The 14,414-nt window shown below is 38.9% G+C and overlaps 1 protein-coding gene across 1 annotated transcript in view; it reads left to right on the top strand.

The window, feature by feature from the left end:
• The window catches only part of KCNMB4 (potassium calcium-activated channel subfamily M regulatory beta subunit 4), a 62,193-nt gene extending 50,035 nt beyond the window's left edge, over positions 1 to 12,158 (top strand). The window contains exon 3 of the mRNA XM_024737093.1: positions 8,834 to 12,158. Coding sequence (XP_024592861.1) covers positions 8,834 to 9,002 — 169 coding nt within the window. The 3' untranslated portion in view covers positions 9,003 to 12,158. The remainder of the gene's footprint in view (positions 1 to 8,833) is intronic.
• Positions 12,159 to 14,414: the final 2,256 nt, after the last annotated feature.

The raw sequence follows: 14,414 nt of genomic DNA, 5'->3' as shown, positions 1-14,414 counted from the left end.
CTGTTATGGCTACAAGGGGCAAAGGAGGCTGAGGGGAATGAGGATATCTATACCAAAAGGAACTTTAATTTGATCAAAAGAATTTCCTATGACTTCAACCTGGCAGTCTTAGACTGAAGAAGACATTTGTAGGAGATATGTTACTGCCAACATTTTAAAATCATTTTCTGAGTTGTGAGCCCCAAATTTGTAATGACAGTCGTCAACATTACCACTCCTTATGGAATATTGAATACTCACTATTAGGCAGCCATCTGCCTACACACCTTGCATGCATTATCTCATTTACTCCTCAGGAGAACCCTATAACATAGGTATTATTATCCCCATTTTACAGATGAAAGATTAGGACTCAGGGATTAAATACTTTTCTTTAGATCATGTAGTTAGCAAGTTGTAAAGCCCATATTTAAACCCAGGTTCGTCTAACTCAAGTTCATGTTCTGAAATACTGTCCTACACTTCCAAGACTTAGAACTTTCCATCAGGGTGGACTTAAAGTATAACCTTTCCTATTTATAATTAATTTAACCCTTTATTGCTCCAAATATCATACCTGCCGGTTTTGCTCAATGCAAATTTCTCTTTCTGGAAACTGCAAGTTTGGGGCTCGATTTAATTTCCTCCATGAAGAACAGGCAAGCTTGAGGAACAACTCTTATACAATTAAACATTACTACTCTGAGTTCACCTAATTGGAGAAAATAGCTAAGAAAATGTAAGGATGTTTATAACATTTATAGACCTATAATCAGCCTTTCATCCACAGATAGGTGCCATCTATGGAGCAAAGCCATGATGTTGATAGAGTACCTCCCAAGCTTTTAAAAGCCCTTATCACAATATCATTGTTGGAGTCACGTGGACAGAAATGGGCTCACCATAGAGCAAATCACCATAAAGAATACTGCAAAGGGTCTCTGTGTTCTGGTCCCTGGTTCCTACTGTAATTTATAGAAATAACTTGATAACTAGGTTAGCTGTTAGGTGCCTTCCTGTGATCATATAAGAAGGTAAACATTCTTTTCTCCTCTCTTGGCAAGTTTTTATGATTGCTTCAAACAGCAACTAAACAAACACATTAGTTAATTACTCTCAGTAAGGACAGCTCAATTATGCCAAAACCAAATTAAATGTTTTTATCAGCTAATCTTCAGCTTCTGTCAGTAGAAGAAAAATCTTTTAAAAACCATGACAGTAGATCAAATCAGTTTCTTCATGGGGTGCATTTTAATTCAGTCTCCTTCTAGAAAGTGCGTAGCATAGAGTCTTGCTGAAAACTTTCAAGAGCTCTCTGAAGCCCGACTCCAGGCAGACAAAATTATCTGTGTGAGATATCATTTTGTCACTTCCACGTCAGAATCTAACCTGACAGAAGACTCTCCTTTCAACCAATAACAGAGACTGCTCCTTAGTGATTTCAGTCTTGAACCATTTGCTCTTCAGTTATTGTGAAAAACTGGGCTGATACATTTGATATTTAAAAAGCATTATTGGTAGGGTTGCGGGCATGAGTGACAGAGAGGGATTACAAGGGAGTACAAAGAAACTTTTCTGGTGATGGACATGTTTACCGTCTTCATTATGATGATGGTTTCACAAGTGTATACATGTGTCAGACTCATCAAATTGTATACTTTAAGTGCATGCAATTTGTTGTATATCAATTGTAGCTCAGTAAAGCTGGGAAAAAAATAAAAAGCATTGTTTAGGTCAGGTATTCCCAGATGTGAGTAATCGTCAGCCTTGCCTGAAAACTTATTTAAAACCTCAGTAGAATTGAGACCTTGGAATCAGTATTTGAAAACCCCTCACATGGTTTCATTAACCAGCTTTGTAAAACTGCTATTAAGGGCCTTTAAATGTGTTACACAGATTGCTTTATGTAAGAACACATACAACCTAATTTATGGAGTTTAGCCCTAGCAAAAAGTTCGATCTGGTGAATTGGCATGCTTCCTTTTTTTAATATGGCAGCTGTGTAACTCATCTCTGTTCTTTTTTTCCTTGGGCACTGGGATGCTCAGAGGTAAGTTGCACTTATGCTTAAGGTAGGAGCTTTTCTTAGCCTGGGATTTCTATATTATCCCCATCCTAATCACATTGTATTTATTCTTTACCGTCAGTTTAAGGGTTTTATTGTACTTAAGTTTTTTGTTTTTATTTTTATCTATTTCAGATTCTTTTTAAAAGTAGGTCATGTTACAAATAATAAACAAGATTTAGAGCAGGAATAGATAGCACCTATTCAGAAGGTTCAGAGGATGAAATCATTACCTTTTTTATGTCATTTGGCTATGCTGGTATACCAGAGGCCTGGCATATTGGACTGATATTATGCCTGCAGAATTATTATATGATTGTGATAATGACGAGGCATTTACAGACTTTAAAATGAGATTTCATCAAAACACATAAGTGCAATTTCTGGTAATGATACAGCATATTCTTTCTCATAGAAATTGGGTAAAGCTTGACAATTAAAAACGTTTCCAGTGTTTATTGTATACCTGATGTGTAAATGTACATAATTGACACATGTCTGTTCTAAAAGTGTTTAATGAGTGCTCTAAAGATTGACAGAATTTTGCAAGATGAAATAAATTAGAAATGTGTGAAGAAAATAAGACAAAGCATGAGGGGTCTGGTTGGCACAAAAATGTCATTATAGTCTTGCTAGAGATGGGCCAAAATTTTAACTTTCTAGCATGAAAAGGAAATTTCTCTGCTCAGATAAGAAGTACCTGTGATAATAAATCTAGAAAGATTTCTGTTTCCTATAGGATCTTTGAAGGAGATCATCTTGTCTTTTGATGGGTACAATTACCATCGTGTGATACTGGTAAATTATAATGCAGTTCAGATTTTTACACAAACTGGTTAAGATGAGTTTAAGAAATTTTCCAGTCTATTAAAAAAATAGGTCGCCATTTCCTCTCCCTGTTAGCCATCAGAACAAGCATTGTGAGGAAGAAGAAATCTCCTTTGGTGAGACAAAGTCAAAGGGAATCTATTTTTTATATTGAGGATGACACGCACCAAATCTTTGTCTTCTTGTCTGGTATAGCTAGGTCTGCTGCTAGCCTATGGGGTGCCTTTTTACCAATTAGGACAAAGCCCTCCCCCACCCCCGGGCAAATCTAGCATTGAGGTCTGTATTTCCACCCACTATCCCTGCTCCCATTACCAGCCCCCCTGCTGCCCTCCTGTCTTATCCCAGGGCACTTTCATGCAGTGCACATTTTTTTTAACTACTTGAATTTTTCACAGTGCTTACTAAACTTTATTATGTTTTAGAGTCACCCAAGAGCTTCTCAAAAATGCAGATTTCTGGATACCACAACCTCCAATTCTGATATAGTGAACTAGGGGTTGAAACCCAGGAGGTTGTATTACAGCAAACAGCAGAGGTGATTCAAATTTGAGAAAAGCTGGCTGAGGAGTAAATAGTACAGGTTTAAAAATCATACTCATAGGGTTTCAGATCATTATTTTAAGTTGTGTAATCTTGGGAAAACTAATCTCTCTTTGCCTCTGTTCCTTTGATTATAAAATGACAAACATTCTTCCAGCACAGGGTTACTTTAAGGATCAAGAGAGATTAAATGTCCTACCAGAGTACCTGGAGGGTAGTAAGCACTTAAAAACGCTGGCTACTGTTATCACGATATACTTTCTTTTTTTAAAATAAATTTATTTATTTTTGGCTACGTTGGGTCTTCGTTGCTGTGTGCAGGGTTTCTCTAGTTGCAGCAAGCATGGGCTACTCTTTGTTGCAGTGCACAGGCTTCTCATTGCAGTGGCTTCTCTTGTTGTGGACCAGGGGCTCTAGGTGCGTGGGCTTCAGTAGTTGTGGCACGTGGGCTCAGTGGTTGTGGCTCGCAGGCTCTAGAGTGCAGGCTCAGTAGTTGTGGTGCATGGGCTTAGTTGCTCTGCGGCATGTGGGATCTTCCCGGACCAGGGCTTGAACCCGTGTCCCCAGCATTGGCAGGCAGATTCTTAACCACTGTGCCACCAGGGAAGTCCACAGTATACTTTCAAAGCTCAACTCAGGGTAAGTCCAACCCTTAGGAAAGTATTTTTAAGGGAACCCACAGACAGCACTTACTCTTGTTTTATGATATTTGTACGCATCCCCCCTCAGGGCTTAAAAGTGTTTCTACACAACCCCAAGCAAATCTCTTGCTTACTTCTTTGAAGTCCTCAGATACAAAGTAATCATCCTTTTTTGTTTGTTTGTTTGTTGCTTATTGCCTACATCCTCATCACCATCCTGATTTTAATACATACTATTCAGATCTCATCAGGCCATTTATCTAGTTTGCCAAATGCTGAAAACAGTGATTCTTTTTGTAAAAGTTTCTCTTTAGTCCCACCATTATGGAATTATGGAAAACTGCATTCTAAGTCTACACCCCTTTGGAAATAATTTTTGCTAACCCATGTGAAATCTGCCTGGTAAAATTGCAGGAAGCTGAGGCGGAGGTGGGGTGTTCCCTTCAATTATGGCACTAAAGTCCCAGTTTGAAAGAGCCAGATTTTAATTATATCACAAGGACAATTTAGAGATTATCTCAGTAAATCCTATGACTGAATGATGGACTTAAGCATTACTCTGCAGAGAAATAAGTTTTTCCTATAGGGGAGGAAAAACTGTTTTTCCTTCTACCCCTCTTAGGTTCATTGCCCTGGGCCCTGTAAATTAGATTGACAAAAGACTGATTAACAAGAGAAAAACAGAGCAGTTTATTAACATGTGCACTGTGCATACACATGAGAGTACCCAGTGATGAGCAACTCAAAGAGGTGGTTAGAACTTGGGCTTATGCCATCTTTTTTTTTAAAAAAAGAAGGTAAGTGCTGAGTTAATAAAGTTTGTTTTTCCTCTGGTGCCATCTCTGGGCTATTAGGGTATAGAGTTGTCTCCAGTGATTAACGTCTGTCCTTCCAGGAAGAGAAAGGAGGAGAACTATCTTTACAAATTTATGTCCTGCTTTTAGGCAAATAGGGAAAGTGTGAAGAGCTCTCTTTGAAGCTGCTGCTTCTCAGTTGCCTTCAGTTCAAAATAATCCTTATGCCAAAGTGGCATATTCTGTACCCTTCATTCCCATCGAAGGAGACTGTGGGGCATCTTAGAACCGTATGAAATGGAAACAGACACTAGTTATTTTTAAAGAAACCATGTACACTTTTATATAATATTTTTACCTCAAAGAAGGCTTTTGAAGCGATTACAAATTCAACATGGCTAACTCAAGTGAATGATGTTATTTTGTCATTTGAAACATTAAAATCGAATTTTGCCCCAAGGGCTTTTTTGAGTGTGGAATGCTAAGCAGTTTCTAAATAAAACAAATATCTGGGTCCACCATTTTCCAGTTATTATTTTCTCTCCTCCTTTCACTCACACTCTTTTTTAGTAAATGTTCTTCAAACTGTGTTTCAGAAAATATGTATAATGGTTCCAACCACCCTCATCTGTGGCTATTTTCCTGGCTCAGTTGTACAATACGGTAGTGCCCCCTTCTCTGCAGATGGGGAATATGTTCCAAGACCCCCAGTGGATGGATGCTTCAACCCATGAATAGTACCGAACCCTATATATACTATGATTTTTCCTATACATACATACCTGTGACAAACTTTAATTCATAAATTAGGCACAGTAAGAGGATATGTAAATTGCCAGGATCACTACTCTTGTGCTTTGGGGTCAATATTAAGTAAAATAAGGGTGACTTGAACACAAGCACTGCAATATCATGACGGTGGATCTGATAGCCATGACAGCTACTACGTGACTAACAGACAGGATACGCTGGACAAAGGGATGATTCACATCCTGGGTAGGACGGAGCAGACGACAACAGATTCCATCATGATGCTCAAAATGGCACACAATTTAAAACTGATGAGTTGTTTACTTCTGGAATTTTCCGTTTAATATTTTCAGACCTCAGTTGACTTGAGGTAACTGAAACCACGGAAAGCAAAACCACAGATAAGGGGAGGGACTACTGTATTGTGGTAAAGGATTCAGCTTCAACAATAGTGACTGGAGAAGAAAGGTAAAAGAAGATGCTCACTGAAGCATTTTACTAGAAAATTAGCTGTAAAACACGTTAGTATAGAAATCACATGCAAATTCATTAAAATAGTGTCAAAAATTCAAGTCCCCCTCTGCCAACCCCCCCCCTTTTTTTAAACCATTTTAACCGCATATAAGTATATAGTCTGTGGTATTAAGTACATTCACATTATTGTACACTCTCACCCTTTGATGAAGAATCTAGTTCATCTTTGTACAAATCAATTCTGCAGGAGTAGAACTATCCAAAAAAGAAGGGGAGGGGAGGAGAGGGGAAAGAAAAGTAAGAAGGAAGGTAGGTAGGAATAAAGGTAAGAAGGAAGGGAGGGAGGAAAGTCACGCCGAGAAGCTTTCACCTTCCCTTGCACATGTAGGTAGAGGGTCTGACAGCAGTGAGCTCTCGTAGCTGGAAAAAGAACCATGGCAGTGCTGCAGGTGGGATTTCAAAGACTGGAAAATATGACTAGAGCTGTATTGTGCCCTGACTATTTTTGGACCCAGGCCTCTGCTTTTTCCCATTCAAGGCTTGAAGTCTGTTGAAATTCTGCATGGCTAACAAGGCTGCAATTGGGATGGTTTCCCCTTCGCCAGTAGCAAGCCATTACTTAGCACCATCTATGTGCAGCATAAACAGGCAATGACAAAGTCAAGGGTCTTACAGAAGCAAAGGATACGCACATTAATATATATCACAAATTAATGGTAGCACAAGTTCTGAAGACAATGTGTTGCTATAGGAATTCATAAAAAGGAGTAACTTCTGCAAGCTAGGATGATTTTTGCTTAATTGTTACAGTGACTCTGCATTCACTTAGTTCAAATTTTAACTGAAATCAAATGTCAATAAAAATCTCACTTTATGTGCAGGATTTGAAATGATATTATGCACAAAAAAGGGCAAGGATTACGTAATTTCAAAGCCAGTCTGCAAAACCGTTTTTATTAATGCTACATGATGGCTGCATTACAGGTAGAAGAGACATATCCAACATTCTTTGTCAGTCTCCTGGGAAAATAGGTCTTGAATTATGAGAGCTGTGGTTAGTGAGAGCGCCTCAGGAATACATTCCGCTGTTAAATGCACTGCTCTTGTACTCTAAAGCCTCTGATGTTCTTGAGGGCAATTGGACTGACTATTCCGCATTATTTTGGTGGAAGCATTGCTACTCTAGCATAATGGAACAGACTTTCCTGTGGCTGAAATGGAAATATCTTGCAAAATGTGAACCTCTTGTATGGAAGCTAAATTCCCAGGATCTCTCTCTAGTGGCCAAAGATGACAGATCATGGCTTGTGGAATGTATCTCATCTTCACTTCCCGTGAATGAATGAGACCAATGTTGGAATTGCAAATAGAAGCCCCACATTGATAAGATTGAGATATATTGCTAAGACTTTGCAAAATATATCAAGAAAGTGGTCAGTGGTTTAAAATGATGGCTAACCCTACCCAGAAGCATGGAAAAATGCATTAAATCCAACCATTCACTAGTCTGTTCATTATTAAAAACCTTCACAGGGTGAAGCTGAGTCGACCCGAAGACTACACCATAGGTCTTTCTGTCTAAATTCAAACAGTGACTTTAACTGACTATTTTTGTAAATTAAGATCATCTGGCAGGTACATGAAAAAATGCTCAACATCACTAATCATCAGGGAAATGCAAATCAAAACCGCAATGAGATATAACCTCATACCTGTCAGAATGGCTATTATCAAAAAGACAAAAATAGTGTTGGTGAAGATGTGGAGAAAAGGGAACCTCTGTGCACCGTTGCGGGGAATGTAAATTGGTGCAGCCACTATGGAAACAGTATGAAGCTTCCTCAAAAAATTAAAATTAGAACTACCATATGATCCAACAATTTCACTTCTGGGTATTTATCTGAAGAAAATGAAGACACTAATTTGAAAAGATGTATGTACCCACATGTTTATTGCAGCATTACTTACAATAGCCAAGACATGACAACAACCTATGTCCAACAATGGATGGATGGCTAAAGAAAATGTGATTTTACATATAAATTATATATTATATATATAATGGAATATTATTCAACCATAAAAAAAGAACAAAATCTTGCCATTTGTGACAACATGGATGGACCTTGAGGGTATTATGCTAAGTGAAATAAGTCCGATAGAGAAAGACAAATGTCATATGATTTCACTTATATGTGTCATATGATTTTACTTACACATTGGAATCACATATAAATATATAAATACATTTAAACAACAACAAACAACTGGGCTTATAGATACAGAGATTGGATCGGTGGTTGCCAGAAGTGGAGAGTTGGAGAAGTGGGCAGAATGGGTGAAAGGGGTAAAAAACAAAACAAAACATCATTTGGGTTTGGATTTATTTGACAGTGCCAACCCGAAAGCAATTTTTCGACTGATTCAGCAGACGTTAAAAGATGCGTGAGAAAGTGGAATCTGTTAAGCAACTTAGAAGGGAGGAAAATAACAGTGTAAGAGATTGCTATACTTTTGACATTTTACATGTAAATCACATTATAAATAATATGCATCAATTACTTGATTCAAGACCTCAGAACTTTTCATAATGGATTTGAAGCACAAAGTACAGTATTTATAGTCAGCATGAAGTCTTTACTTTCAATGATGGTTATGACCTTTGGGCCAGAAAGCAAGTTGAGCTCCGCGCTGTGAAGAGTTATGTCATGCCAAGGCAGTTGACCACTCTTTCTTTCCTATTCTCCACTGTCTTGCAGACCAGATGATGTGCTCCTGCATCGCACGCATGATGAGATTGTCCTCCTGCATTGCTTCCTCTGGCCCCTGGTGACATTTGTGGTGGGCGTTCTCATTGTGGTCCTGACCATCTGTGCCAAGAGCCTGGCAGTCAAGGCAGAAGCCATGAAGAAGCGCAAGTTCTCTTAAAGGGGAGTCGGCTTATGGGAAGCAAAGCACAGAAGCTGCACTCATCTGCACACATCTACCTGCAGAGCCTGCTTCCTGGCGCAGGAGATGGAAGGGGCTGTGAGAGGTCTCTGAGAGGCTCCCCCTCAATGATAGCAGAAACAGGCACAACCGGAAGGCTTGGAACCTCATAGATTGTTTTCCATGTGTTGTAGCGATGGCTAAAGGGTCAAGCTGTAAGGAGTATCTGTTTCAGAAAATCCAATAGAAGTTAATTTTCTTCGGGAAGTAACAGTATATAATTGTACAGTGTAGAATACAAACCATTATGATTTATGCTACTTAAAAATATTAAAAGAGAGTTGTCTGTGTTCTTTTCTATTTTCTTTTTTTATGCTTAGAACACCAGGGTTTTAAAAAAGGGTCTTACGGGTTTCATTTGATTTTGCTAGATTAAACTTTTACTTGGAGACAGGAATTCCTGCACAAGTCTTGACCTCACAATGTAATCCCCAGTTTCCACTATTAAAGAGTACCTTTTGACTCCTGCTTGAAAAAGGAAAACTGCACTGTTAACGCAGACTCCAGTCACTCCTGTGACTCTTCAGCAAGGAACCCTCAAAGATTGGGAAAACATTCTCCCCACTCGCCTTTGTTTTTCACCCGATTATTTCTTAAGAGAGGGAGATGATTCTGAACAAGGCCTGTCCTAGCTCTAAGAGGACTGTGCCTCTTTGTTCATCTGTTCAGGTTATTTTTGATGGATTTTATCTCTGTGCAGTAGAATGTACACGATGTGAAGGACACTTTTCAGCTTAGTTAAATGCTATTTTCATTTCTTTTTGGTCAGAAAAAAAAATAGTCAAAATCAGTTAAACATTTTATTATATTTTCTTTGTCCTTCCTTGGATGTTTTCAGTATTAAAACGAAAATATTGCTGCAGTTGTTTCATTTGCTTGGACACACCCGGAGATGCAAGCCAGCTCACATCACTCTGCTGATGAGCTCTCTGTGCCTTTATCAAAAGTTCACTGAGGAGACCATACTTCTTTGCATCCGTTCATAAACTCAGATTGCAAGTATCAATCACAGGTCTCAGTGAATATCAAACCTACCCTATTTATTTACCATGTGGAATCAAACCTTTGTTTCGATGAGATGTACATTTTTGGTCAAGGAAAAACTGACAACATAATCTCTCTTTTGGCTTTCTTCTAATATCCTTCAGACATGCTTCTATTAGAATAAAGGCAAACTGGAACTTAAGGGCAAGCTTCCCTCAGTTATTTGGGCAGCATTCTAAGAAAGATACGTATTCGTGGAATGATGATTTCCTGACTTTAATCCACATACCAATGTTTTCTTAATTCTAGAACGCAAGAAACTGAGTGAGCCATTGTCTTCTGTGGAAGACTAGGGTGTTGGGTGATATTTTTATTCCAATCCAAGTGTTACAGATTTCACTGTGAAAAAGGCCTTGAACACACTATTTATGACATCCTTTGAGGCAGCTACAGTGCCTTGACTTCAATCCCAGTTTTCTGTTGCAGCATCCCTGTTGTCTTAGCAACACAGTGAACCATTCTGAAGCACAGAGTAACACGAAACTGGGAATCAGAGAAAGTCACCTTTGCATCACATTGTGAGAGATAAAGTCTACTTTATCCATTTTTATCTTAACCCAATAATCTGTGATTAAGTGATTACAGGGAGTAGATAAAAATAGTGCATCAACATTTGTGTTGGTAAAAAGGGAAGGTGATATATATTGATGAGTTTTTATTTACCAGTTTTTTACTCATCCATTTATATTAACTAAATGCTTCCATTTAGGCTCAAAGAGTATACCTGATTATATTCTGTAGGCTGATTTTTTGGAAAGAAGGAGAAGCATGCTGAATGACTGAGGTCACATATAGTTTTAAGGTCTTCCTTCCTTGTAGCCAGTTAAATTTGAGGTTATTATACTTATCATTAAAGATAGAGTTTGAAGGAACAAGAAGGCATTTTTAAGATCATAGATGGTAAAGAAGTTTAACTTCTTAATATTTTAATTTTCTTTTTTATATAAGCAAGGAAATGGTATAAGCTGCTAGAACAGAAACCCCAAAATATGATGACTCATGTAAGATAGGAGTTGATTTCTTTCTCATAGAGCAATCCAGAGGTAGTTGAGAAGTCCAGGACAGGGAGGGTAGCCTCTGTTTCATAAGGTAACCAAGGGATCTAGAATCTGTCTACCTTGTTGTCCTCTCATTACCAAATGTGTTATTCTTCCCATAGTCAAAGCTGGCTCAAAGAAGCACAGCCAATTTGTAGCCTGTGAAAAGAGAGGAGTTTGGGAGCTAGCTATTCCCTTTTAAGGAAGCTCCACCCATCACTGTACTCAGAGTCCATTCGTCAATACTGACTACATAACTATACCTGGCTTCAAGGGTTGCTGGAACATGTTATCTCCAGCTAGATGGACATATGTCCTACTAAAACTCCGGGGGAAAAAAAAAAGGAGAGAGTGAATACTACAGTAAAAGACAGGAATGATGGGCAGCTGTCCATGGCCGGTGCCATGATGAACATCTGAGCAGGGATGACAAAGATCTCTTGCCCTGGCAGGATATACAGTCCTTGGTAAGACTTTGCTCTCTGGGAAGAACTCCCTTGACCACTGCCTTCTGTGGCCTCTAATTGACTTCCAGGAAATTCTTGCTCTTCAGATTACGTAGCCACGTACGAAACTTTTGGGAGGCGTCACAGGTTTTGCAGGCCCCTGCCTGCTGGTGGAGATTTGTAGACCTAGATTTCTTTAGAGACTGAACAAATGTAGATTTTTATAGTTTATAGGATTGTTGTTTAATTGACTGTTGTACGGAGTCTGACTCCATTTTCGATGTTTGACTGATAACAGCTTTTCCTTTCTGCTCCCCATTCCCTTTCCCCTTCTGTTCCACATCTGGGCAAGCTGATTAGAGAGCCTGGGTACCCCCTGCTTTGGACTGGCTGGGAAGTTCAAACCACACAAACCCTGGCCTGCTCGCAGGAAACCTCTCCCTGCCCCACACCCTAAGAATAATAAAAGCCAAGCGAGTCAAGTCATTTTTGGATCTACTCGGGAACTGCCCCACTCTCCCAGAAAGTGTCATTCATTATGTGAATAATAAACCTTTTCATACCCTCTTGATGTGTGTGTGGTTATTAGTGTCAACACCCAAACCAAATTTTGGGTAACGGGGTCCATCTGGCCTCTGAGGGGTGCTTACAACATTGGTGATAAAATTTCATCAAAACATGGGTTTTGGTCTTTTTGCTTTCAGTTTTGTTAGTTCAGATGAAAGTATTCACAGCCAAAGGGCTACTCTCATTATATCTGCAGTTCTTAAGGTAGCAGCATCTTATTTACTGTGTCTGTGCTTGGCCCTTATCTCCAGCCCTTAATCGAGTGGCAGCCACTTTGAAGCCTTCTAGAAAAGTGGGTTTAAGTAAGAATGCAGTGTCCTTTAGCTGGTCTTTTCTGCTCAGCTGACTTCCGTTGTCCCCCCAGTAGTACTTAATGGAGACTTTTGAGAAAAAGTGCATAATAGTCTGCTGTTTGGAGTGTAGAAGCCGTAGGGCTACAGGGTATAGGCCCAGCTCTTGTCACAAAGCTGAGTTACCTAGTTGTAACTAGTTTTTCTTGTTTCACTATTTCTCACGGTTCCTCACTATAAAAAACATCATAGCTCTGCTTTTTTCTAACTACTTTCCCCATAGCTACATGTCTGCCTTTCAAGTTGCTAGTGCCAGTTTTACCTAATGGTTAGTCAAAGCGTAACAAGGGTCTCTAGTTTTCCATCTTGCAGTATCTGTTTCCTTGCTGCCTGGCAACAATGCAAAGCCACATATTTTAGACTCTTGTTATGATGGGGATATAATTTACATTGTCTTTTTCTGAATGGTCTCATCTGATGATCTCAGCTGGTGATTCCCAGATCTATTATCTCCTGCCCTTACCTGTTTTGAGCTCTGAATGTATTTGCAATAGCTTGGATGCATTCTTTTTTTTTTTTTTTTTTAACATCTTTATTGGAGCATAATTGCCTCACAATGGTGTGCTAGTTTCTGCTCTACAACAAAGTGAATCAGTTATATATATATACATATGTTCCCATATCTCTTCCCTCTTGCGTCTCCCTCCCTCCCACCCTCCCTATCCCACCCCTCCAGGTGGTCACAAACCACCTAGCTGATCTCCCTGTGCTATGCGGCTACTTCCCACCAGCCATCCATTTTACGTTTGGTAGTGTATACATGTCCATGCCACCCTCCCACTCCGTCACAGCTCACCGTTTCCCCTCTCTACATCCCCAAGTCCATGCTCTAGCAGGTCTGTGTCTTCACTCCCGTCTGATGCATTTTTAGGTCTCTTTCTCAAGTGTAGTGATGGGCAGACAATGCAATGACGATAAGTAATGGGACAAAATATTACCAAACAACATGGATAAGGAACTGTTTACCTGGCTCAGATAATTTGTCCTTTTGAAAAATTACTGAAATATATCAATCCATTATAACAACATTTTCCTAATATCTCAACGTTCCTGATACATGCTGTGCAGTTCAGAGGTGCTGTACTCTCCATGGTCCTGTCCCATGGCTTGGGCCTCTCCTTTCACCATATTTGTAAATCTGGTTCTTATTCATCAGGTCTGAGCTTAAATATTAACTTTTCCTGGAAGCCTTCACTAAATCCTATACAAGTAGATTTCTCCTGTCATCCTCTTCCTCTTCATCCTTCTTTCTTTCTTCCTTTGTAGTACCTACTGCTGCTTATACTTACTTGTTTACTTGTCTATTATTTATCTCTCTCATTAGATGATAAGATCCATAAGAACAATGTTGATGGAATTTTTTCCCCACAACTGGCATAGTGCCTGACACATTAAGGTGCTAAATAAATGGATAAATTCTCCCCAGATCCATTATGTCCTTTGTACATACTGTTTCCACATCCTTTCCAACAAGAAGCTTATTGATCTTTTTATCCATAATGTCCACGATAATAATAACCCCCAATTAACTCTTATTAAGTGGTTTCCGTGTGCATCTAAATGCCTTGTCAAACCGCTTTCTAAGTTCTTCACCAAAGCTGGGCAGAGTAAGACACTTAGCGTAGTACCCAGGGCATAATTAACCCTGGAAAAAATTAAAATTAATGAATAAACAAATATATATTGCAATTGTAGCCTTAAAATGAAAAAGTTATAAAACAGATAAGCTTATGTTTTTGTATTTAAATATCATATGCTATCCTTTAAACAAGTGAACCGTAGAATCATTCGACTATTATCAAATTATTCTAAAAGTTAAGCAGCTTAATACAACAAACATTTATTTTCTCATATCGTTTCTGAAAGTTAGGAATCAGGAAGTAGACTTAACTGTAATTCTAAATTATC

This window comes from Neophocaena asiaeorientalis, unplaced genomic scaffold (genome assembly GCF_003031525.2).
Source record: "Neophocaena asiaeorientalis asiaeorientalis breed wild unplaced genomic scaffold, Neophocaena_asiaeorientalis_V1.1 scaffold134, whole genome shotgun sequence".
NCBI classification, from domain to species: Eukaryota; Metazoa; Chordata; class Mammalia; order Artiodactyla; family Phocoenidae; genus Neophocaena; species Neophocaena asiaeorientalis.
Note: the sequence above shows the minus strand (reverse complement) of the source record. Positions and strands in the feature narration are given on the sequence as shown.